At 38.8% G+C, this 27524-nt stretch overlaps 2 protein-coding genes across 6 annotated transcripts in view; one reads left to right on the top strand and one right to left on the bottom strand.

Annotated features, from left to right (window-relative positions):
* SACS (sacsin molecular chaperone) overlaps positions 1 to 16546 on the top strand; it is a 253374-nt gene extending 236828 nt beyond the window's left edge. For all 5 annotated transcript variants that reach the window (XM_043530779.1, XM_007072640.4, XM_043530769.1 and 2 more), the window contains one exon: positions 3428 to 16546. In XM_043530779.1, the coding sequence (XP_043386714.1) occupies positions 3428 to 14988 (11561 nt within the window). In that variant the 3' untranslated portion in view covers positions 14989 to 16546. The remainder of the gene's footprint in view (positions 1 to 3427) is intronic.
* Positions 16547 to 21739: 5193 nt separating this feature from the next.
* SGCG (sarcoglycan gamma) overlaps positions 21740 to 27524 on the bottom strand; it is a 125557-nt gene continuing 119772 nt past the window's right edge. Inside the window, exon 9 of the mRNA XM_037891116.2 lies at positions 21740 to 25671. Within this exon, the coding sequence (XP_037747044.1) occupies positions 25498 to 25671 (174 nt within the window). The 3' untranslated portion in view covers positions 21740 to 25497. The remainder of the gene's footprint in view (positions 25672 to 27524) is intronic.

Genomic DNA, 27524 nt, shown 5'->3' with positions numbered 1-27524 from the left:
TTCCTCAGCTCTCGTCCCCTAACGCCCCTACTTTACTTGCGCTATATTGATGACATCTTCATCATCTGGACCCATGGAAAAGAAGCCCTTGAGGAATTCCACCATGATTTCAACAATTTCCATCCCACCATCAACCTCAGCCTGGTCCAGTCCACACAAGAGATCCACTTCCTGGACACTACAGTGCTAATAAACGATGGTCACATCAACACCACCCTATACCGGAAACCTACTGACCGCTATTCCTACCTACATGCCTCCAGCTTTCACCCTGACCACACCACACGATCCATCGTCTACAGCCAAGCTCTGCGATACAACCGCATTTGCTCCAACCCCTCAGACAGAGACAAACACCTACAAGATCTCTATCAAGCATTCTTACAACTACAATACCCACCTGCGGAAGTGAAGAAACAGATTGATAGAGCCAGAAGAGTTCCCAGAAGTCACCTACTACAGGACAAGCCTAACAAAGAAAATAACAGAACGCCACTAGCCGTCACCTTCAGCCCCCAACTAAAACCCCTCCAACGCATTATTAAGGATCTACAACCTATCCTGAAGGATGACCCAACACTCTCACAAATCTTGGGAGAAAGGCCAGTCCTTGCCTACAGACAGCCCCCCAACCTGAAGCGAATACTCACCAACAACCACATACCACACAACAGAACCACTAGCCCAGGAACCTATCCTTGCAACAAAGCCCGTTGCCAACTGTGCCCACATATCTATTCAGGGGACACCATCACAGGGCCTAACAACATCAGCCACACTATCAGAGGCTCGTTCACCTGCACATCCACCAATGTGATATATGCCATCATGTGCCAGCAATGCCCCTCTGCCATGTACATTGGTCAAACTGGACAGTCTCTACGTAAAAGAATAAATGGACACAAATCAGATGTCAAGAATTATAACATTCATAAACCAGTCGGAGAACACTTCAATCTCTCTGGTCACGCAATCACAGACATGAGGGTCGCTATCTTAAAGCAAAAAAACTTCAAATCCAGACTCCAGCGAGAAACTGCTGAATTGGAATTCATTTGCAAATTGGATACTATTAATTTGGGCTTGAATAGAGACTGGGAGTGGCTAAGTCATTATGCAAGGTAGCCTGTCTCCCCTTGTTTTTTTTCCTGCAAACCCCCCCCCAAGACGCTCTGGTTAAACTTGGATTATTGCTGTGCACATTGTAAGATGAGCTGTTGCCAGCAGGAGAATGAGTTTGTGTGTGTGGTTTTTGGAAAAGGGGGGGGTGTGGGGGGGGGTGAGAAAACCTGGATTAGTGCTGGAGGTGACCCACCTTGATTATCATGCGCATTATAAAGAGGGGTTTCAAAGGGGGATGGGCTGTTGCCAGCAGGAGAGTGAATTTGTATGTGTGTGGGGGGGGGGGGGGGGAGGGTGAGAAAACCTGGATTTGTGCTGGAAATGGCTCTACTTGAGGATCACTTTAGATAAGCTGTTGCCAGCGGGGGAGTGAGGTGGGAGGAAGTTTTGTTTCATGGTCTCTGTGTGTATATAATGTCTTCTGCAGTTTCCACGATATGCTATGCATCCGATGAAGTGAGCTGTAGCTCACGAAAGCTCATGCTCAAATAAACTGGTTAGTCTCTAAGGTGCCACAAGTACTCCTTTTCTTTTTGTGTGTATATAAATCTCCTCACTGTATTTTCCACTGAATGCATCCTATGAAGTGAGCTGTAGCTCACGAAAGCTTATGCTCAAATAAATTTGTTAGTCTCTAAGGTGCCACAAATACTCCTTTTCTTTTTGCCTGTAAACATCAACATTCAAAAGATCTAAATAAGAAACTTTTAAAGGATTTTAAAAACATCTGGATTTACTATGTAGAAGGCTGATTTCTATCTGAAAGAGTTTTTTAAAAGTTTAAAAAATTGTTACTATACGGCACGTTATTTTAAGAAAAATACATATTACAGTTGTTCACCCTGTTCTCCTTTTATTTCACGATCACCATCTGCTTAGTATGCTACAGTAATATTTTGCACTTATATAGCACCTTTCATCCAAAGGTCTTAAAGTGCTTTGTAAAGCTAGGAACAGAGAGGCTAAGTGACTAGCCCATGGATACAGAGCAAGTTAGTGGCAGAGCCAGAACTGAAATAAGTGTTGACAGTCTCCTGCTTTAACCATGTAAACAAACTGCTAATAGTAATAAACATTAAAATTGCCTATGTAACTTTTCCATGTAACTTGCCACTTCAGGTTTCCTTTTTAATGTTCTTTTTCCTTATTTTGGACAACTATATTATATAAAATGACTTTTTGATAAAACCAATATTGATTACTGCATATGAATATATATTATGTTGCAGAAATACATGATGCATTATATTTGTATGTAATTATTACAAAATTGTCTGTCACACATTTCATATTTGGTTTTAGAGTACAAGGATTAATGTAGTTTATTATATATATGTGGGAGAAAAGTAAAATGCTTTCATGATAATCTGTTACTGGAGTTGATGTTCTAATTTTTGTGCTGTCAAAGCCATGTCCCCACAGCTGTTTTGCTATAATTGGACTACTGCTTTTAGGGAAAGAGTTTTGTTAAGTAATTAGAGTAGGGGTCTGAAATTCTCCTATTTGTTCTGCCACTGTCTTGCAGTGCCATCATGGGAAATTTATTAATTTCCCTGTGCTTCAGTTTACCCATTTATCTATCTCACAGAAGTGTTGTAGGGTTTAACTATGATCTCTTTATTTAGAATACCAATTTATATTTCAAAATATATTATTGTCAATAAAGACTGATTTATAGTAGACGTTTTTACACACACACACACGCGCACATAGTTTTAACCTTAGATTCAGCATTTGCTATATAGTAGTTTTGTTGCGACCAAGTGTTTTTTTTTACTGACTGAAGGTTGACTGAAGCTTAGGCTAGTACCTAGGATGGCCCTGCTGTTTGCTCTAACCAATAGGTTACACTTCACATTGTTTCTAAAAATAAGTAACTATTAATTGAATGAATAATGCCAAAAAAAATAGCCCCAAATAATCATTTTTCTGAGCCTTTCTGTTTGAGTTTAAGCAAGCATAAAGGACAATCCCTACATGCACAGCTGTATTTTATATATTGAAAATTAACTCTACAGTTCTTTTTGTGTGCCCAAAGACTTTGTGCAAAACTAACATACTGATCAGTTGCAATCTGGTAATTATTTCTTGTACTAATATATAATGGACTTGATTTTAATCAACTCAGCAAAGTGAGATGAGACATTTGAGTTCAGGTCTGAAATCATCTTTGTGAACAAGTATAGAAATTGGGAAGTTTCCTGTCCTGCTTTTTCTGTTTCCTTTATGAAAAAAGTTACAGAAAAAAAGTATTTCTCCTGTTTTGCTTGATTTTCATGGAGTTATTGTTTTATTTCAATTTCAGGAAGACCATGCACTCAACTGCAGCTTCTGAACCCTGAACGATTTGCCCGGCTTATCAAAGAAGTTCTGAACACCTTGTGGCCTGGCAGAGATATGGTGGTACAATGGTATCCAGGTTCAGAAGATAAAAATCACCCATCTATTTCATGGCTTAAGATGGTCTGGAAGAATCTATATATACACTTTTCTGAAGACTTGACTATGTTTGATGACATGCCACTTATCCCGAAGATGCCGCTAGAGGAAGACCAGGTATTAGTGGAACTTATTAGACTTAGGACTCCACCTGCAATTATTTTAGAAGATGAATCTGAGACACAGCTTCCAGGATTTTTAGCTGACATCATTCAAAAACTTGGTGGTGTTGTACTTAAGAAGCTAGATGCTTCTATACAACATCCACTTTTAAAAAAATATGTGCATCCACCATTACCAGGTGCTGTTTTGCAGATAATGGAGAAACTGTCATGGCAAAAACTGTCCAGTCAAGTTTCATCATTACCTCCAGCACATAAAGATGCTCTTAGGGGATTCTTAGCTAGTTTAACTGATGTCAGTGAAAAAGAGAGAAGAATTATTCAGGAGCTACTGATATTTAAAAGAATTGAACAATCATCTGATGAAGGGGTCACTGTTTTTACTGGATTAAAAGGTTGTAAAGTGTTGCATCATACTGCCAAACTTCCACCTAGTCTGAGACTTTCTATTCCAATAATTGACAGCAGTGATGAAGCTACCATTCGTTTAGCTAACTTATTAAAAGTAGAACAGTTAAAGAGCACAGATTGTCTAAACTTTATTATACAAGATATTCAGAATGACTTTTATTCTTATGATGAAACAATACAGATTATGCTCTGGGTTCTTGAAAATCTCACTTTCCTCAAAAATGAGAATACAGATGTGCTAGATTGGCTGACATCACTAAAATTTATTCAGATTTCACAAGGAAAGATAGTGTCGGCCAATGAACTTTTTGATCCTGAGGTAGAAGTACTGCAAAATCTGTTTTATGCTGAGGAGGAAATCTGCTTCCCACCTAGTATTTTTACAGCATCTTCAGATATTCTTCATTCTCTGAGACAAATAGGTTTAAAAAATGAAAGCGGTCTTGAAGAAAAAGACATTATGCGAGTGGCAAATAAAATTGAAAGTTTGCAAGGTGATTCTCGCACAAGCCATGATGTACTATTAAGAAAAGCTAGAACTCTTTTAATGATTTTGAACAAAAATCATATGTTGCTGCAGTCAGCTGAAGCAAAATCAATGCTGAAAAAATTAAAATGGATTCCAGCATGTAAGGAAAGACCTCCAAACTATCCGGGATCATTGGTTTGGAAAGGAGACCTTTGTAATTTTTGTTCACCACCAGAAATGTGTAATATAGCTCATGCAATTTTAGTTGGTTCATCAGTTCCCTTTGTGGAAAGTGTCCATTTAAATATAGAAAAAGCACTTGGCATCTCCACCAAACCTGGCATAAAAGCAGTCTTAAAACACTTTAAAGTGGTGGTTGATTGGCACAGTTCTAAAACCTTTAGTGATGAAGACTATTACCAATTTCAGCATATCTTGCTTGAAATTTATGGATTTATGCATGATCACTTAGAAGAAGGTAAAGATGCTTTTAAAGCCTTGAAATTTCCCTGGGTCTGGACCGGTAAAACATTTTGTTCCCTTACCCAGGCAGTAATAAAGTCAGTACCTGATCTTGATCTCCAGCCTTATCTGCATAGTGTGCCAAAAACTATGGCTAAATTCCACCAATTGTTTAAAAGTTGTGGATCAGTTGAGCAGTTGACACCAGACCACGTTTCCATGGTCATTCAGAAAATATATCTAAAGAGTGAGCAATCTCTCAGTGAAGAGGAGAGTAAACAAAATCTTCACATTATGCTGAATATTATAAGATGGCTATACAGCAGTCAGATTCCAGCAAGTCTGAATACACCTGTGCCTATATATTGTAGCAGATGTCCTTTTAAGCTTGTAATGAAACCAATTCATGAATGTTGTTATTGTGATATCAAAGTTGATGACTTAAATGATTTGCTTGAAGATTCTGTGGAACCAATAATTCTGGTGCATGAAGACATACCCATGAAAACTGCAGAGTGGTTAAATGTGCCATGCCTCAGTACAAGATTGATTAATCCAGAAAATATGGGATTTGAGCAATCTGGGCAAAGAGAACCTCTCACTGTAAGAATTAAAAACATTTTGGAGGAATACCCTTCTGTTTCAGATATCTTTAAAGAGCTACTTCAAAATGCCGACGATGCCAATGCAACAGAATGTAATTTCATGATTGACATGAGAAGAAATATGAATATAAGAGAGAATCTTTTGGATCCAGGAATGGCAGCATGTCATGGACCAGCTTTGTGGTCATTCAACAATTCTGAATTTTCTGACTCAGATTTTCTAAATATAACTCGATTAGGTGAGTCTCTAAAAAGAGAAGAAGTTGATAAAGTCGGGAAATTTGGACTAGGGTTCAACTCTGTTTATCACATCACTGATATTCCTATCTTTATGAGTCGAGAATTCATGATAATGTTTGATCCAAACATTAACCATCTCAGTAAACATATTAGAGATAAATCTAATCCTGGGATCAAGATTAACTGGAGTAAGCAACAGAAAAGGCTGCGAAAATTTCCTAACCAGTTCAAGCCATTTATAGGTGTGTTTGGTTGTCAGCTACCATTGACTGTGGAGGCTCCTTACAGTTATAAAGGAACACTTTTCAGACTTTCCTTTAGAACTCAGCAGGAGGCTAAAATGAGTGAAGTCAGCAGTACTTGCTACAATACAGCAGACATTTACTCTCTTGTGGATGAGTTTAGCATTTGTGGTCATAGACTGATAATATTCACTCAGAGTGTAAATTCAATGGTTCTGAAATATTTGAAAGTTGAGGAAGCTGACCCTGGTGTAGCACAAGATACAGTGACTATTAAAAAAAGTCTATGTTCCTCCAAGGCATTGACTGCACCTGTTGTAAGTGTTTTAAAGGAAGCGGCTAAACTGATGAAGACTTGCAGCAGCAGTAATAGAAAGCTTCCCACTGAAACACCAAAGTCTTCATGCATCCTACAGATAATAGTAGAAGAATTTCATCATGTATTTAGACGGATCGCTGATTTACAGTCTCCACTTTTCAGAGGTCCAGAAGATGATCCATCTTCTCTCTTCGAAATGGCTAAATCTGGACAGATGAAAAGGGCAGCTGAAGAACTGCCACAAAAAACAGTAGATTCTACAACTTGGCTCATATGTTCTTGCATGGATACTGGTGATGCTTTAAAATTTTCATTACACGAAAATGGACGAAGACTAGGTCTTGTCCCCTGTGGTGGAGTAGGAGTACTGCTGTCTGAAACTCAGGACCAAAAGTGGATTGTGAAACCTAATTGCAACAGCATTGGGGAAGTATTCTGCTATTTACCTCTACGAATAAAAACAGGTTTACCTGTTCACATCAATGGCTGTTTTGCTGTTACTTCAAATCGAAAAGAGATCTGGAAAACAGACACAAAAGGAAGATGGAACACATTATTCATGAGGCATGTTATTGTAAAAGCCTATTTAGAAGCACTTTGTGTTTTACGTGACATGACAGTCAATGGCGAGCTAGCTGACTACAGTTACTATGCAGTGTGGCCAGATCCTGACTCAGTGCATGATGATTTTTCTGTCATATGTCAAGGATTTTATGAAGATATAGCTCATGCAAAAGGCAAAGAAGGGATCAAAGTGTTCTCTGATGGTTCATCTTGGGTTTCCATGAAGAATGTGAGGTTTTTAGATGATTCAATACTGAAACGTCCAGACATTGGACCTGCAGCCTTTAAGATCTTCCTCAAATATCTTAAAAAAACTGGATCAAAAAATCTTTGTGCTGTGGAGCTTCCATCTTGGATAAAGGCAGGGTTCGAAGAAGCAGGATGTAAATATATACTACTAGAGAACACTTTCTCTGAGAGACAGTTCTTTTCTGAAGTCTTTTTCCCGAACATTCAGGAGATTGATGCAGAGCTGCGTGATCCTTTGATGCGTTATGTTCTGAATGAAAAGGTTGAGGAGTTCTCAGGAATTCTTCGTGTTACTCCCTGTATTCCTTGTTCTTTGGATAAACATTCTTTGGTTATACCTTCAAGATTGATCCACCCTGAAGGAAGAGTTGCAAAGTTGTATGATGCTAAAGATGGAAGATTTCCTTATGGCAGCAGTCAGGATTACCTTAATCCAGTTATCTTGGTTAAACTTGTTCAGTTAGGTATGGCTAAGGATGATGTTCCATGGGAAGACCTGATAGAACGTGTAGAATCAGTAGCCGCAATTAATAGGAATGATCATGTTGCAGCCTGTCTCAGAAGCAGCATTATATTAAGTCTCATTGATGAAAAATTAAAATGTAGAGATCCTAGAGCTAAAGAATTTGCTGCAAAATGTCAGACAATTCCTTTCCTCCCGTTCCTCACAAAACCAGCCGGCTTCTCATTGCACTGGAAGGGTAGTGACTTTCAGCCTGAAACAATGTTTTCAGCAACTGACCTTTTCACTGCTGATCATCAAGATATTGTTTGTCTTTTACAACCAGTTCTTAATGAAAATTCCCATTCCTTTAAAGGTTGTGGAGCCATATCATTAGCTGTCAAAGATTTCTTGGGTTTGCTTAAGAAACCAACTGTTAACATGGTCATAAATCAGTTGCAAGAAATTGCGAAGTCATTTGATGGAATTACATTGTATCAGGAGAATATCACCAATGCTTGTTACAAATACCTCCATGAAGCAATGCTACAAAATGAAACAACAAAAGCAGTGATCATTGAAAAGTTGAAAAATTTTAGTTTCATTCTTGTTGAGAGTGCGTATGTTAACCCAACAAAAGTGTGTTTTCATTTGAACTTTGAAGCAACACCATATCTTCATCAATTGCCTAATAAATATAAAAATAGTTTCCGTGAACTATTTGAAAGTGTAGGTGTAAGACATGCTTTTACAGTTGAAGATTTTGCCTTAGTTCTTGAGTCTGTAAATCATGAGAGGGGAAGCAAGCAGCTAACAGAAGAGAATTTTCAGCTTTGTAGGAGAATTATTAGTGAAGGAATATGGAGTCTTATTAGAGAGAAGAAGCAAGAATTATGTGAGAAAAAATATGGTGAGATTTTGTTACCAGATACGCATCTAGCACTTTTACCTGCTAAAACTTTGTGTTACAATGACTGTCCTTGGATAAAAGTTAAAGATACAACTGTAAAATACTGTCATGCTGATATCCCTAGAGAAGTTGCAGTGAAGCTTGGTGCAGTACCCAAGCGACATAAAGCTTTAGAAAGGTATGCCTCTAATATCTGTTTTACTACTCTTGGGACTGAGTTTGGACAAAAAGAAAAATTGACAAGTAGAATTAAAAGCATTCTTAATGCCTATCCCTCTGAAAAAGAAATGCTGAAAGAGCTCCTTCAGAATGCAGATGATGCAAAAGCTACAGAAATCTGTTTTGTGTTTGATTCTAGACAACATCCAGTTGATAGAATATTTGATGAGAAATGGGCACCACTTCAAGGTCCAGCACTATGTGTTTACAACAATCAGCCTTTTACAGAGGATGATATAAGAGGAATTCAGAACCTTGGAAAAGGTACTAAAGAAGGAAATCCATGTAAAACTGGACAATATGGTATAGGATTCAATTCTGTGTATCACATTACTGACTGCCCTTCTTTCATATCTGGTAATGATATACTCTGTATCTTTGATCCCCATGCTAGATATGCACCAGGTGCAACTTCAGTAAGTCCTGGACGCATGTTTAGAGATTTAGATGCAGATTTCAGAACACAATTCTCAGATGTACTGGACCTTTATTTAGGAAATCACTTTAAAATGGATAATTGCACAATGTTTAGGTTTCCACTTCGAAATGCAGAAATGGCAAATGTGTCAGAAATTTCCCCAGTTCCATGTTCAGATAGAATGGTCCAAAATCTCCTGGATAAGCTGCGTACAGATGGAGCAGAACTTCTAATGTTTTTGAATCACATGGAAAAAATTTCCATTTGTGAAATAGAAAAAACAACTGGAGCATTGAATGTGTTATATTCTGTAAAGGGCAAAATCACTGATGGAGACAGATTGAAACGGAAGCAATTCCATGCATCTGTAATTGACAGCGTAACGAAAAAAAAGCAGTTAAGTGAAATACCTGTGCAACAAATTACTTACACTATGGATACTGAAGACTCTGAAGGGAACCTTACATCTTGGTTAATTTGCAACAGGTCAGGTTTTTCAGCTATGGAAAAGGTTTCGAAGAGTGTTATATCAGCTCACAAGAATGAAGACATTACCCTTTTTCCACGTGGAGGAGTAGCTGCTTGCATTACTCACAATTACAAAAAACCACATAGGGCATTTTGTTTCTTACCCTTATCGTTAGAAACTGGGTTACCTTTTCATGTGAATGGACATTTTGCTCTAGATTCTGCCAGAAGAAATCTGTGGCGGGATGATAATGGAGTTGGAGTAAGAAGTGACTGGAATAATAGCCTAATGACAGCACTAATAGCACCAGCCTATGTTGAACTACTGATTCAGCTGAAAAAACGTTACTTTCCAGGCACTGATCCTACAGTATCAGTACTGCAAAACACACCTGTTCATGTTGTGAAAGACACTTTAAAAAAGTTTTTGTCTTTCTTCCCAGTTAACAGACTTGATCTGCAGCCAGATTGGTATTGCTTAGTGAAAGCAGTTTACAGCTGCATTCATGAAGATTTGAAACGCCTTTTACCTGTTGTGCGGGCTCCAAATATTGATGGTTCTGATTTACATTCTGCAGTGATTATTATTTGGGTTAACATGTCTACCTCGAACAAAGGTAGGCCATTCTTTGACAATTTGCTACAAGATGAGTTGCACCACCTCAAAAATGTAGAGTACATCACAACACGTAAGACGGTGGCAGAAAATGTTTATAGACTCAAACACCTACTTTTAGAAATTGGATTCAATTTGGTATATAACTGTGATGAAACTGCAAATCTTTACCATTGTCTTGTAGATGCAGATATTCCTGTCAGCTATGTGACTCCTACTGATGTCCGATTTTTTTTGATGACCTTTTCTTCTCCAGACTCCAATTGCCACATTGGAAAATTGCCTTGTCGTCTTCAACAGACAAATCTGAAACTCTTTCACAGTCTAAAACTTCTGGTTGACTATTGCTTTAAGGATGCTGAAGAAAATGAAGTCCAAATTGAGGGATTGCCACTACTTATTACACTTGACAATGTCTTGCAAGTTTTTGATTCAAAGCGGCCAAAGTTCTTAACAACATATCATGAACTGATTCCATCTCGCAAGGATCTGTTTATGAACACTCTGTATTTGCGATACAGTAATATTTTACTTAGCTGTGATGTAGCAAAAGCTTTCGATATCACAAGTTTTGCTGATTTGTTATCATCCATGTTGCCTAGAGAATATAAAACCAGAAGTTGTGTGCGATGGAAAGAAAATTTTGCAAGTGAATCTTGGCTTAAAAATGCATGGCATTTTATCAGTGAATCTGTAAATGTTAAGGAAGACCAAGAAGATATGAAACCAAAATTTGATGATGTTGTTGATACTTTGAAAGATTGGGCTTTGCTTCCAGGTACAAAGTTTACTGTCTCAGTCAATCAGCTTGTAGTGCCAGAGTGTGATGTCTTGCTGCCTCTCAGCTTAATGCATATAGCCGTTTTCCCAAATGCTCAAAGTGATAAAGTTTTCCATGCTTTAATGAAAACTGGTTGTATTCAGCTTGCTTTGAACAAAATATGCTCCAAAGATAATGTTTTAGTGTCTCTGTTGTCCGGATATACAGCAAATATAGATAATCCATCAAGCATTCTGAAAGCCATACATTATATGGTCCAGACCTCGACATTTAAGACTGAAAAATTAGCAGAAAGTGATTTTGAGGCCCTCCTAATGTACTTCAGTTGCCATTTAAGTAATTTGATGTCACAGGATGACATCAAAATTTTAAAGTCTCTCCCATGCTATAAATCCATTAGTGGTCGATACATCAGTATTTCAAAATGTGGAACATGTTACATACTCACAAAAAGTATTCCTTCAGTTGAAGTGGATAGGTGGACACAGTCAACTTCATCTGCCTTTCTTGAAGAAAAAATTAACTTGAAAGACTTGTATACTGTGCTTGGTTGTGTCCCTGTAGATGATCTTGAAGTGTATTTGAAGCATCTTTTACCAAAGATTGAAAGTCTGTCTTATGATGCAAAGATAGAACACATGATCTACTTAAAGAACAGACTCTCTGGCATTGAGGAATTTTCAGAAATAAAGGAACAGCTGTTTGAAAAGCTGGAAAGCTTTTTGATAATTCACGATGCAAGCAATAGACTAAAACCTGCAAAACATTTTTATGACAGAACTGTAAAAGTCTTTGAAGTTATGCTTCCTGAAAAATTGTTCATACCTCAAGATTTCTTTAACAGACTGGAACAACTCACAAAACCGAAGAATCAAGGGGCATTCCTTACATCATGGGTAACATTCCTCCGGAATATAGGACTAAAATACATTATTTCCCAGCAACAGTTACTACAGTTTGCTAAGGAGATCAGTATGAGAGCTAACACAGAAAGCTGGTCTAAGGAAACACTGCAAAGTACAGTTGATGTCCTCCTTCATCACATATTCCAAGAAAGAACTGATTTATTATTGGGAAACTTTCTAAAAGAATTATCTTTAATTCCTTTTTTGTGCCCCGAGCGTGCTCCTGCTGAAATTGTCAGATTTCATCCTCAGTATCACGAGGTTAATGGAACACTCCCTCTTATAAGATTCAGTGGAGCACAAGTAAACCCCAAATTCAAACAGACAGATGTGTTACAATTGCTGTGGACTTCGTGTCCTATTCTTCCTGAAAAAGCAACACCTTTAAGTATCAAGGAACAGGAAGGAAGCAGTCTTGGTCCACAAGAACAGCTTGAGCAGGTTTTAACTATGCTTAATGTTAACTTGGATCCTCCTCTGGACAAAGTTATCAATAACTGCAGAAATATATGCAATATAACAACTTTAGATGAGGACATGGTGAAAACTAGAGCTAAGGTACTAAGAAGTACCTATGAATTTCTCAGTACAGAGAAAAGGGAATTCCGCTTTCAGCTTCGAGGGGTTACTTTTGTGATGGTGGAAGAAGGTTGGAAGCTCCTGAAGCCTGAGGAGGTAGTAATAAATCTTGAGTATGAATCTGATTTTAAACCTTACCTTTACAAACTTCCTTTAGAACTTGGCACCTTCCACCAGTTATTTAAACACTTAGGTACTGAAGATGTTATTTCAACAAAGCAGTATGTTGAGGTTCTAAGTCGCATATTCAAGAACTCTGAAGGAAAACAATTGGATCCTAATGAAATGCGCACAGTTAAAAGAGTTGTTTCTGGTCTGTTTAAAAGTCTGCAAAATGATTCTGTTAAGGTTAGAAATGACCTTGAGAATGTGAGAGATCTGGCCCTTTACCTTCCCAGTCAAGATGGCAGATTGGTAAAATCAAGTATCTTAGTTTTTGATGATGCGCCACATTACAAAAGTAGAATACAGGGTAACATTGGTGTGCAGATGCTTGTTGATCTTAGCCAGTGTTATTTAGGAAAAGATCATGGTTTTCACACTAAGCTGATAATGCTGTTTCCTCAGAAACTGAGGCCTCGCCTACTTAGCAGTATTCTTGAAGAACTGTTAGATGAAGAGTCTCCCAAAACATGTCAGTTTGGAGCATTATGTTCTCTACAGGGACGGTTGCAGTTACTATTATCTTCTGAACAGTTTATCACAGGACTCATTAGAATTATGAAGCATGAAAATGACAATGCTTTCCTTGCCAATGAAGAAAAGGCCATAAGACTGTGCAAAACCTTGCGAGAAGGCTTGAAAGTTTCCTGTTTTGAGAAGTTGCAAACAACATTAAGGGTTAAAGGTTTTACTCCTATTCCCCACAGTAAAAGTGAAACATTTGCTTTTTTAAAGAGATTTGGGAATGCAGTAATACTGCTTTATATACAGCACTCTGACAGCAAAGACATAAATTTTCTCTTAGCATTAGCAATGACCCTGAAATCTGCAACTGACAATCTAATTTCTGATACCTCATATTTAATTGCCATGTTGGGTTGCAATGATATTTACAGAATTAGCGAGAAGCTTGACAGTTTAGGAGTGAAGTATGACTCCTCAGAACCATCAAAACTTGAATTACCTATGCCTGGAACTCCTATACCAGCTGAAATTCATTACACTCTCCTTATGGATCCAATGAATGTGTTTTATCCAGGTGAATATGTTGGTTACCTTGTTGATGCTGAAGGTGGTGATATATATGGATCATACCAACCAACATATACATATGCAATCATTGTACAAGAAGTAGAAAGGGAAGATGATGAAAATTCCAGTTTTCTAGGTAAGATTTATCAGATCGATATTGGATATAGTGAGTATAAAATAGTGAGCTCTCTTGATTTATACAAGTTTTCAAGACCTGATGAAAGTTCTCAGAGTAGGGACAGTGCACCATCTACCCCAACTAGTCCTACAGAATTTCCAGCACATGGACCTAGGACAGTTCCTCCTCTTTTCTCTGGTAGAGAGAGCCACAAAACAACATCTTCAAAACATCACTCTCCCAAAAAGATTAAGCTGAATTCTTTACCAGAAATATTAAGAGAAGTGACATCAGTGATTGAACAGGCTTGGAAACTTCCAGAATCTGAAAGGAAAAAGATTATTAGAAGGCTATATCTTAAGTGGCATCCAGATAAAAATTCAGAGAATCTTGATATAGCCAATGAAGTTTTCAAACATTTACAGAATGAGATTAACAGATTAGAAAAACAGGCCTTTATAGATCAAAATACAGACAGAGCATCAAGACGAACATTTTCTTCTTCAGCATCTCGATTTCAGTCAGATAAATTTTCATTTCAAAGATTTTATACTTCGTGGAATCAAGAAGCAACGAGCCATAAATCTGAAAGGCAACAGTATAAAGAAAAGTGTCCATCTTCTACAGGGCCATCTTACTCTGCACGTTTCTTTGTACCACCCACATTCAAGTCTGTTGGTAATCCTGTGGAAGCACGTAGATGGCTTAGGCAAGCTCGAGCAAACTTTTCAGCTGCAAGAAATGACCTTCATAAAAATGCTAATGAATGGGTATGCTTCAAATGCTATCTCTCCACAAAGTTAGCCTTGATTGCAGCTGACTATGCCGTAAGGGGTAAATCAGATAAAGATGTAAAACCAACTGCACTTGCACAAAAAATAGAGGAATATAGTCAACAACTTGACGGACTTACAAATGATGTTCACACACTGGAAGCTTATGGAGTAGATAGCTTAAAAACTCGATACCCTGATTTGCTTCCCTTTCCACAGATTCCAAATGACAGGTTCACTTCTGAAGTTGCCATGAGAGTGATGGAGTGTACTGCTTGTATCATAATAAAACTTGAAAACTTTATACAACAAAAAGTGTGAGAGATTTGAAAGTTAGAAAATTGTACTCTCAAGAACTAGATATTTAATGTGATGGGATACAAATGTAATTTACATGTACAGATTACTGTATTTCTGAGAGGTTACACTTACCAAACAGCTTAGAAATACAGTGCGCATAATTGGATGGTACTGAAGTATTTAGAATTGAAATTAATGTAAGAAAACTTTTTTTTATTGAGTCTACTGTATAAGCAAACTGTAAAACATGAATATTTAAAAATTTGCAGGGAGATTGTGCTGCAAAAAGTAGCTGTCTGTACAGTACATTGATTAAAATTGAACTGCACTTTATGTAACCAAAGCTTAGTGGTATGTTAGATAAAGCTTGTATATAAACTTAGATTTTATTTCATTTAATATTATGCTTCCAAAAACGTGGTGTCACCTTTTGAATATACTGATCAGACTGGACAAATTACTAAATGAAAATCATAAAATAACTTTGGAGAGGAGTCACTCCAGAGCATTTCTTTATTCTTTATCTTCCATGGACATTGATGTTTCTCATAGTAGTATTCTTATCAGCTGGATCTGATTATCAGTTTGCTGCAGTATTACATCCTGAACATTTAAAGGATAATACAGTACTTTTGAAGTGGTACAGTATTTTAATCCTGATTAATATTACTTGACTTAACATACAACATCATGTAGTGCATTGAATGCATTTACTTAATTGTAATATAATTAGGTATTTAATTTACATTTTCTGTTTAAAAGCCTGTGATTGTTTATTTAATGAAAACTGCATGTTGATAACCTAGGATAGGTGACCATTAATGTACAGAGTTTTATGAAGGGTTTTTGAAAACCATACACCAAAACTAGTTTCTCAAATGTCTAAATGCTTGAGTTTCATATTTCTGTATATATATAAGTATGTATATTTTCCACAAACAAACATTGGAAATATAGTACAACTTGGGAATCCATTATTTGGTATATAGCAGGCAATATCTTTTGTTACATGTCAGAAGGTGCTGCAATGTAATGTTCTTTTTACTTTGTCTTTCACCATGGCACCAGAGATGTTTGATTTTTAGTTCACTTTCTTTTATAAGTTGTAATACTTCTGGTAATGTCATGTAATGTACTCAACATTAGCTATTTGTAAGGAATTATGGGAACTTGTAAATAGGATTTTTGTTTGTTTGTTTTTTGTTCCAAATCTACCACATTAAACATAAATATTCATCATTTCCCAGTGACACAATTGTCATAACTGTTTACTTGCTACCACAATGAAACTGTAATTTCACTTACAGAATGTAAAGGCAAACAGATAATAACATGATGTTACGGGGTGCTGTGCATGCAGCAGCATTGTAATCCAAAAGAGGAAATCTGACAAAGGCTTTTTCAGTTTCATGCACATAAATAAGGGCTTGTTATGTTCAGAAATCTCACAAGTAATTATTGGTAATAGGAAGAAATTACACTGTTTGGAAAACTGTATTGCTTCTGGTTGTGAAGCCTTGTGATTATTTCTGCTGTTATATTAAGTGCCATAACTTTAATAAAGAAAAATGCAAACACATACTTCAATCTGGTGTGTCTTGGATTTATAAATTAGCCCAGTTTTAACCAACAATTTCAAGCCTACTTTTAGCTAAATGTATAATCACTCCATTCTGGTTCATTCTAAACAGTTGTACAGTTTGCATCAGCATATTAACAAGAAAATTATGCAGATGAATGCTTTTTTACTTGTAAAGGTTCATATGCCACATTTCGTAGTTCATTGAAACCCATGTAATTTTTGCTGATTTTGAGCAATAACTAGCAATCAGGTAAAATGAAAAACTAGGTGTGCTCATGAAATAAAGTAGCTTATTCACAGGTTTTAAACAGGTAGTATTAACGATCAGGTAATTTTTATGGTAATTATTAGATGAAAAAGTGTTCAATGTATGCAGGATGTTTAAGCGCGTCATTAAAATTACTAGCAACATGAAAAAAATTGTTTAAAGTATTTTTCATTCTAAATTAATGTAAAATACCACCATATGGAATAGTACTAAGAAAGCATCATAGGAGCAATTTGAATACTATTCAAGGATTTTTTCAGGGAGAATCTTTTAAATAAAGAGTAAGGAGTGAAAATATGTGCTTGCCTCATAAAAACAATGTTATGAACCCTTTAAAACAAATATGCAACATTTTACTGAATTAGCTTTGTTAGTCATATTTTATATATTACTGAGTGCTGACAATGTGCTAGAGAAAAACCAGTTCTTGCCTTGAGTGGCTTAAATCTTAAACTTTAGATGTTGAACTGGGGCAAGCAAAAAGTCTGAATATACAGAAAAATCTACACATTGCCAGTGATGCTGACAGTTTCATCCTGGTATAATGCAGCCAATAAGCTATAACATTTGTGTATGCATATACTAAGGCATGTTTAGGTATCTGCTGCTCCTAACTGGTGCCTATGGTATTAATATTCATAGATTCGTAGATATTAAGGTCAGAAGGGACCATTATGATCATCTAGTCTGACCTCCTGCACAATGCAGGTCACAGTATCTCACCCACCCACTCCTGCAATAAACCTCTCACCTATGTCTGAGCTATTAAAGTCCTCCCATCATGGTTTTAAAGACTTCAAGGAGCAGAGAATCCTCCAGCAAGTGACCCGTGCCCCATGCTGCAGAGGAAGGCGAAAAACCTCCAGGGCCTCTTCCAATCTGCCCTGGAGGAAAATTCTTTCCCGACCCCAAATATGGTGATCAGCTGAACCCTGAGCACATGGGCAAGATTCACCAGCCAGATACCCAGGAAAGAATTCTCTGTAGTAACTCAGATCCTACCCCATCTAACATCCCATCATAGGCCATTCGGCCTATTTACCATGAATATTTAAAGATCAATTAATTTCCAAAATCATGTTATCCCATCATACCATCTCCTCCATAAACTTGAGTTTGTCTTTTGCCCCCACTGCTTCCCATGTTACAGTAATTATTAATGTACTATATTAATAAATCATGGGTGTCTTATTCAGAAGTGTGAATTGCCTTTTCGTTTGGGTTTGGTCCCTATCTCATTCCACTAATCCTAAGTAATGCAGCCTCATAAGACCTAAAAGCAGTCAAGTTACTGTGACTGTGCAGGAATGCAATCCAGCAGAGAAACTGATTGGACAAGTGCATTTTGCATCCTTAGCTGGGGAAAAATCTTGGTTTACTTTCTCATCCTCAGTTGGTTCTACCAAAAACTGTGAGAAGTGAAGAACATAAGAACGGCCACACTGGGTTAGACCAAAGGTCCATCTAGCCCAGTATCCTGTCTTCCAACAGTGGCCTATGCCTGGTGCTCCAGAGGGAATGCACAGAACAGGTAATCATCAAGTGATCCCATCCCCTGTCGCACATTCCCAGCTTCTGGCAAACAGAGGCTAGGGACACCATCCCTGCCCATCCTGGCTAACAGCCATTGGTGGACCTATCCTCCATGAACTTATCTAGTTCTTTTTTCAGCACTGTTATAGTCTTGACCTTCACAACAAATCCTCTGGCAAGGAGTTCCACAGGTTGACTGTGAGTTGTGTGAAGAAATACTTCATTTTGTTTGTTTTAAACCTGCTGCCCATTAATTTCATTCGGTGACCCCTAGTTCTTGGGTTATGAGAAGGAGTAAATAACACTTCCTTATTTACTTTCTTCACACCAGTCATGATTTTATAGACCTCTATCATATCCCCCCTTAGTCATCTCTTTTCCAAGCTGAAAAGTCCCAGTCTTATTAATCTCTCCTGATATGGCAGCTGTTCCATACCCCTAATAATTTTTGTTGCCCTTTTCTGAACCTTTTCCAATTTCAATATATCTTTTTTGAGATGGGGCAACCACATATGAATGCAGTATTCAAGGTATGGGCATACCATGGATTTATATAGAGGCAGTATGATATTTTCTGTCTTATTATCTATCCCTTTCTTAAAGATTCCCAACATTCTGTTCGCTTTTTTAACTGCCGTTGCATATTGAGTGGATGCTTTCAGAGAACTATCCACAATGACACCAAGATCTCTTTCTTGAGTGGTAACAGCTAATGTAGACCCCATTATTATTTTATATATATATAGTTTATGTTTTCCAATGTGCATTACTTTGCATTTATCAACACTGAATTTCAGTTGCTATTTTGTTGCCCAGTCACCCAGTTTTGTGAGATCCTTTTGTAACTCTTTGCAGTCTGCCTGCGACTTAACTATCTTGCATCATTTTGTATCATCTGCAAATTTTGCCACCTCACTGTTTCCCCTTTCTCCAGATCGTTTATTAACATGTTGATTAGAAATGGGCCCAGTACAGACCTCTGGGGTCACCACTATTTACCGCTCTCCATTCTGAAAACTGACCATTTATTCCTACCCTTTGTTTCTGATCTTTTAACCAGTTACCAATCCATGAGAGGACCTTCCCTCTTATCCCATGACAGCTTACTTTGCTTAAGAGCCTTTGGTGAGGGATCTTGTCAAAGGCTTTCTGAAAATCTAAGTACACTATATCCACTGGATCCCCCTTGTCCACGTGCTTGTTGACCCCCTCCAAGAATTCTAGTAGATTGGTAAGGCATGGTTTTCCTTTACTAAAACCATGTTGAGTCTTCCCCAACAAATTATGTTCACCAATGTGTCGGACAATTTTGTTCTTTACTATAATTTCAACCGGTTTGCCCGGTACTGAAGTCAAGCTTACTGGCCTGTAATTGCTGGGGTCACCTCTGGAGCCCTTTTTAAAAATTGGCATCACATTAGCTATCCTCCAGTCATTGGTACAGAATCCGATTTAAATAATAGGCTGCAGACTGCAATTAGTAGTTCTACAATTTCACATTTGAGTTCCTTTAGAACTCTTGGGTGAACACCATCTGATCCTGGTGATTTATTACTGTTTAGTTTATCAATTTGTTTCAAAACCTCCTCTAATGACACCGTAATCTGAGACAGTTCCTGAAATTTGTCACCTAAAAAGAATGACTCAGGTTTGGGAATCTCCTTCACATCCTCAGCCGTGAAGACCGATGCAAAGAATTCATTTAGTTTCTCCACAATTTCCTTATCATCCTTGAGTGCTCCTTTAGCATCTCGATCGTCCAGTGGCCCCACTGGTTGGTTAGCAGGCTTCCTGCTTCTTGTGTACTTAAAATACATTTTGGTATTACTTTTTGAGTCTTTGGCTAGCTATTCTTCAAATTCTTTTTGGGCCTTCCTAATTATATTTTTACACTTGACATCATCTTCCCTGACCAACTTCTGCATATAAACTGTGGAAAAGCCTTTTGTGGTAGCTCTTTGCAGGCATCTGTGGAAGTGAACAGTGGGGATGGCATGCAGAAATAGGCATGGCAAATGGGACTACACACTGCACTCATCCAAATCCTATGGAGCACCCAGGAGTGTGCACCTTCCTAGAAGTAAAACAAACCTTCAGAAATGTATCCTCCACCCGGGTCCCCCCAAAAGGGTAAGAGCTGCGAGGAGCTTAGGCTAGGATGTGATGATTGTTATAGAATCCATATGAACCATACATTTAGTGGTAGATTTCAACTTCAGGAACAGGGTTGGTAGAGAACTGAGCATTTTACACAAGTGAAATGTTCACTCATGTGACTCCTCCAGGTTTCCATATCCTACAGCAACGTTAGCACTTATGCTGAAGAGCACTGTTGGTTTGCCTTTACAAAGGGACATATGTAAACCTTTTATGGCTTATTTTTAGTATTTTTTGTGTGTAACCTGATATCATTAGAAAAGTTTCCATGGCCTATATAAAAATTTCTATGGAAACAGGGATTTTTTAAAGAAGTAACGTCCCTTGCAGTAATCTCTGCTGAATCCTGCTTATGGGCTGCATTCAGGTGGTACTGAAGTTTTTTTCATTGTTGGCTTTTTTTAAAGCAAAGTCATAGTATCACTAAGAATCCATTAGAACTACACTGACTGAAATCAAAATAGTATACCAAGTTTTAGATGTGGTATTGCTTGGTCTTAGCTTGACAACTGCTAAATCAGCAGTGTATAAGGTAAATAGTATAAATGGAAAATAAACTGCATAGAGTGTGAACACTAAAGTAGATATTTCAAGTTTTGCATTTTCAATACTCTAACAAATTATAAGTAACCAAAATAAATTGTTTTTAAAACGACAACAGCTGTTTAATATACTAATACCGCTTTCAACAAGATGGAGGGCTGGCAAACTAATGGACATATGTAACCATGAGCATGGTGACAGGCATTGTCCCCATCAGCTTATCGTTAGGTATGTAACATGAGCTTGGCATCAGGTTTGCACACTACTTTCTATGAATGTAACATACTCCTCAGTCAGCTCCACCATTCTCTACGAAACAGTTTACCCGCCCATTTGGCTTGCCTTTCCTTTGCTGCACTCCCAACAGATGGAGTGCAAAAATCTGTGGCTAGTTAGCACAACAGTCTTGATGTATTTTTTTTTCTAAAACGTGTGAGCCCAACTGTGTCTTTGCACCTATTATAGTTAAAGGATTCTTAGAGGCAACATCATCTGATGACAAAACAAATTCTAGATTATGTCCTGGAGGGAACTCATTGTTTAATCAATATTTTGTATGGGTTAAAAAAAGAAATTTACAAGACTTTGAGAAGATGTCTCAGTGAACAGACAACTGGAAAATGGACTTGAGCAGTAATTCACTCTGATGTAAACATGAAAGGAGAAACTTTTCAAAATGTATTAAAATGTATAAAGTTTATTCAATGCAATTTGTCAGTTAATTTTTGCAGTTTCCTTTTGCATAAGGCTGTATAAAAACAGACAAGAATGCTGAAGGACTGTGGGAAGGGAGGTTAATTTCTAATAAGCATTTTTATACCAATATATTCCAATTCTCTGTCTTCCACCTTACAGCAAAAAATCTTAATAAAGTTCCTACAGTGATAAGAATTGCTGTACATAGTACCCATTCTTTTGGCAAACATTCTAATCACAGTCAGGTACAATAGGATTTATCATTCTGTTCTTCATTCTGATGATCTGCAACCACTTCCTGTACCTTCTCAGGTGGCAAAAGAACCAGCTAACCCCTAGCCCATGTCAAAACTGTAGGTTTCCTCTTACAACATCCATAATACAGCTACATATTTTCAATGTAAAATTCTATAGCAAAGTTAAAATATTAGACACATCCATAGGTAATGATGGTTCAGTGGTTAGGGCACCAGCATGGGTGTCAGGAGACCTGACTTTATTTCCTTGCTCCACCACAGGCTGTGTGACCTTGGGTATTTCAGCTAGTTTCCCTGTGCCTCCGTTTCCCATCCATAAAATGGGGATAATAGCCCTTTCCTACATTGCAGGGCTGTTGTAAGGAAAATTCATGAAAGATGGTGAGGCGCTCTAGTAAAGAGGATGGAAGGAGGGGCCTTCAAGTATGAGAACTAGCAAGCATAAAATAAATTGAGTTCAGTATTAATTTAACACAAGGGATACTGTTTTTATTCTAGTAGTCATTTTTAATGCAATAAAAAAACCCTCCATTTTCATATTTTTGATGCTTTTGCATGGAGAGTTCTGCAGAATCTATGTTTCTTGCTGCAGAATTTAGCCCAAGCTTTCTCTAGGGCACTTGGGCCTTTACTGCACTGAGCAAGTACAATCAGCAGAAAGCTTTTCCTGTCAGTGTCCAGCTGTAAACACTCCTCCCTGGGCAGTTGGGCTTTGTCAGTGGCAAGCACCTAACTCACAAATGTGTTTTCTTTGATGCTTTATACAAGTAGAGTTACTGGTTAATTCTGACTAATTATTCTGAGTTTTTCCACCAGTGCCAAACTAGTAAATTACAGGCAGTGCTATAAGATGTCTGTATCTGGTCTAGCTATGCCTATTTTGTGTTGGGGCTTAATCCGTAACAATAGGACAGTTGTTTTGATATTATTGTTTTGACCCACCCGCCAATAAGTGGGTTTGTGTAACTTAATAAGTTGTTTAACATGAAGCTGTAACTAAGCATAAAGGTACTACAGTGATAGGTCCTCCAAAATAAGTAGTAATGAATAAAAATAGCATTAAAGGGGCTAAGGCCCAGAGCTGCAAAGATATTTTGGCATCTAGGATGGGCTCCATGAAGGGACTCAGGTGCCATGACACTCAGCGTTGCCATGCCTAACTTTAAGGTGCTCAGAAAATCCAGGAACACCACTGAATCCACAAAGCCAAGTCAGGCACTTCGGCTCCCTATACAGAGAAATGGGAGAGAGAGGCCTAACAATGTACTCCACAAAAGCCAAGCAGAGAGCTGCCTAAACTAGCCAATGCAGGAGGAGTATGTGCTAAGCCCTGGCTTGCTCTCAGAGATTGATTAGGGAGCCACAAACAGGCATCTGCCAGCAGGATTTGGATGGCTTAGGTTCCCATGGTGTTTCTTATGGGCCTGAGTTAGGCAACTGCCTCACTCCACACAAAACAGCCAGAGGAGGAGGGGGTGCTCACCTCATAACATTTACCCTAGTAGTTTGAGCACTCACCTGGCCTTTTTTCACCCCTGCCAGAGGGGGAAAAAGGATTTAAACAGGAGTCTTCCACATTTCAAGAGAGGTGTGTCACCACTGAGTTTATGCTGTGGGGCTTCCTTAGTCTCTCCTGTTGAAGCTGTTGCACTGTGAATAATGAATGAGTGATCAGAACAGGGGTCGTGTACCCAGCCTCTCACCTCCCATGTGGATGCCCTAACCCCGGGCTACAAAATTCTTTCCCTGGCACTCTCTCTTGCTGGCCCAATGACTAGTTAAATATTTATTCTCAGTGGGCCAGAGAGAGCGAGAATGCATATGTAATCCAGTGGTTAGAGCATCCACCTGGAGGTGGGCATCCTCCTCCAACACCTCTTGCATTATTTATCCAAAGTGGAACAGGTTCATCAGGACAGACTGAGGGAATCCCACAGCCCACTGCTTAGAGAGCTCGCCTGAGATGTGGTATACTCCTGTTTAACGAGAGGCGGGTGGGACTTGAACCTAGGTTTCCCCTTCCCAGGTGAGTGCTCGAACTGCTGGGCTAACAGTTATAAGGCACTCGGACATGTGGGGGCCTGACCTGGTAGGCATGCACCAAGTGCACCTAACAGGTCTGTTCCCATTCAAAATCTATCGTCCTCTGTTTCATGAATCGCTCCGGGGTGTAGGCAGGAGATAGGTGTCCAGACACTTAGATGGAGGCAGCAGTGCTCATGCCCAGATGCAGAAACATAGGCACCTAGGGAACTTTCACTCTGGAAAACTTAGGTGCTGTGAGAGTTTAGATGCCTACAGGGTTTGGTGGGAGTTGCGTGGCTCCCAGTGGACCCAAAATTTAGGTGCCTAAAACAGTGACTCAATGCTTGAGTATTTTCGTGAAATCCCTTCCCTAATTCCTGTTGACATTAATGGGAGTTAGGCACCTAAATACCTTTGAGGCTCTGTGCCTAAGACCCTATAAGGCCATTAAGTCCCAAATTCTGCTAATCCAGATGGGTGCAAGAGATTCATTATTGATGGCTCTTCACAGAGTAAGGGGTCTGCATTTAGGTGACTCGTGGGCTTCAGGAAGAGGAATTTTTTCTACCTATCAAGTAGCATCATGTATTTGAGAAAGCTGGAACCATCTTTAAGATTTCTTTTCTTTTCATAGTCCAGCTGGCATATAGCCAAGAGTAGCACAAATTTCCCAGTTCCAATTACAATCATACTAAAAAAGGCTTTCAAGTGAGTATCCTGGTCCATGCAGTACAAGGAGCTTTGTTGGAGTGGGATATACGAACATATTTCACTTTTGTACAGTTAACAACTCTGATGACAAAGAATGTTATAAATCAGTAATCTTGGAGATTTCGCATTAATTATTGTGATTTCTTTCATGAATCCCAGTAATAAGCAAATCTACATACGCTTTGCCAGTGTAGAAACAAAGGATTTTATCAGTTTAACACATTTTGCACAGGACTCATACAAAAAGCACAGCCTTCGTGGTTTGTGTTATTGCAAGAACAAAATTGCATAGACTCTTTGCTGGCACTACCTGAATTCACCAAACAATGCTTTTGTCTTATCAAATAGTTCAAGTAATTCCTTAAACTGAATTTCACAAACTAATGCAATTTGCACTGCTAGCAAATGTTCACATGTATTAAGAGAAAATCATAGAGCTAGGAAATATTAACAATTACATAATCAACTGACTGAATAACAGTTCAGTGGTGCAAATAAATCCTTTTGATTTTTTTTAACTCACTATATGGCTGACTTCCAAATGTCATTTCCAGAACATTTAGTTTAGTTCAAACACTTCTGTTGAAGTTAAAATTTTAATTGTGCTCTTTTGCTTTTTTTCCTTACAATCTAGAATTCTGGATGCAAACTTGTTTCCCAGATTAGAGTGATTGTTTTTAAAATCTTGGAAACTCTGCTACAAAACAATATAAAATTCAGTGAGACTAGCCAGAGAAAATGTGGCATAGTTAGGTACTTTATTGACAGACATGACTGTATTCGTGGCAAGTTGAATACCGACCAGCTGCTGACAAGTAAAGCTTTCCATCTGGACAAACACAGATCTCGTAGAGTTCCTGAGACCTATCAGACCCACCTCTTGTCCTTTCAGGCAATTTGGGCAGCCGCACAGTTTCAGCATCAAGCAAAAGCTGTATAGGAGAAAACAGGACAAATGGGTTTGTTAGAGGTAGCAGTAACAGAGTTTAAGGGGTTAAGTTTTCAGAAGCATCTAAATGACTTAGGCTATTAAGAACCATTTTCAAAACTGACTTAGGCACTTAGACCCAGATCCTCAAAGATATTTAGGTATCTAAATCCTCTTGACGGTGGGAGATAGGCACGGAGGCCCAGATGCACAAAGGTACTTAGGCACCTAAATCTGGGGTTAGGGGCCTAAGTCCCAGTTTTAAGCTCCCCTGCAATTCACTGAACCCTGTGTACACCTAACCTCACTCGGTACCTACGTTCTTGTAATCAGAGTTCCCTCAGCATCTATGTTCCTGTCTCTGGGCATATGTACTGCTGCCTCAGTCTAAGCATCCAGGCACCTGCTTGCTGATCAATTCCTAGAGAGCGATTCACAAACCAGGGAAGATAGACATTTGCTCACCTAACTCACATGTGGGGCCCAATCTGATAGGCATACTCAGAGGCTGTCTACCAGATCGGGTCTCTCAGGTAAATTCACACAAAACAGCTGGCTCGGGGCATGGGGAAAGGAAGAAGGAAAAGGACTCCTAGCAACTTTTAGCCCAGTAGTTAGGTTTCTCACCTGGGATGTGGGAGAGCCTCAATCCAACTCCCCTTTCTACCTGATGAAAAGAAAGGATTTGAACAGGGATCAACCAATTCTTAGGTGAATGCTCTCATCACTGGGCTATGGGATATTCTGATGAGGTGTTTTCTCAATCTCTCCTGTTTAAGTTTCACTGTGGATAACTAGTTAAAGAGTTATTGGGGGAGGAGAACAGAGTGAGAGAGAAAACGTAAGTGTGAGAGTGACTCTATAGCCTGATGGTTAGGGCACTCACACCCAATGTGGGAGTCCCAGAATCCAGTCCCCCTGCTCCAAAAGAGAAGGTTACTCACCCTGTGCAGGAACGTCGAGATGGTGTCCCTATAGGTACTCCGCTCCAGGTGTGTTTGTGCTCCATGCATCTCATACTGGGAAATTTTAGGAAGCAGCATCTATCTTGCCTGCGCATGCACCCCCTGCAGTCTTGTGCCCTGCACCCAGGCTATATAGAGCTGTGTGGGCAAACCATCCTCAGTTTCTTTTCTACCGCAGAGCCTGTTGCAAAGAACTCCAAAGTAGAGGAGAGGAGGGCGCATGGTGCAGCACCAATAGGGACACACATCTCACAGAACCACAGTTACTGCACAGGGTGAGTAACCTCGTCTTCTTCGAGTAGTGTCCCTATGGGTGCTCCACACTAAGTGACTTTTGAGCAGTACCATCTACAGAGGGGTGGGGTTTCGGCGTTGAGTCTAAGACCAAAGACAGACCAGGAGAGCCAAATATGGCAACAGAAGCTTAGGCATGAGTAACTGCGTATTTCAGCAAATGTATGAATGGAGGTCCAAGTCACGGCTCTACGTATTTCCATGGTGGGAACATTCTTAAGACAGGCTACTGAAGTAGAGCGGGATCTTGTGGAGTAAGTTAATACTCTAGAGGTAGGTTGAAGATCCTGAGACTGATAGCAGTAGGTAATTCAGCCAGATACCCATTTAGGGAGTCTTTGCTTGGAAATCGGAGATCCCTTAGTTCTCTCCACAATGGAGAGAATAGTCTGGGAGATTTCCTAAATGGCTTGGTCCTGTTTAGCTAAAAGGCTAATGCCCTCCCGACATCAATGTAATGTCACATCTCCTTTATCCAGGGGTGGCTTAGGGTGGAAAACCGGAAGGTGGATAGGTTGATTTATGTGGAAGTCCGAAGTCTTTATTCTTAAAGGAGACTGTGACGGGGGGGTATGCCATCAGAGCCCCTCTCTTACCC

Source organism: Chelonia mydas, chromosome 1 (genome assembly GCF_015237465.2).
Source record: "Chelonia mydas isolate rCheMyd1 chromosome 1, rCheMyd1.pri.v2, whole genome shotgun sequence".
NCBI classification, from domain to species: Eukaryota; Metazoa; Chordata; order Testudines; family Cheloniidae; genus Chelonia; species Chelonia mydas.
Note: the sequence above shows the minus strand (reverse complement) of the source record. Positions and strands in the feature narration are given on the sequence as shown.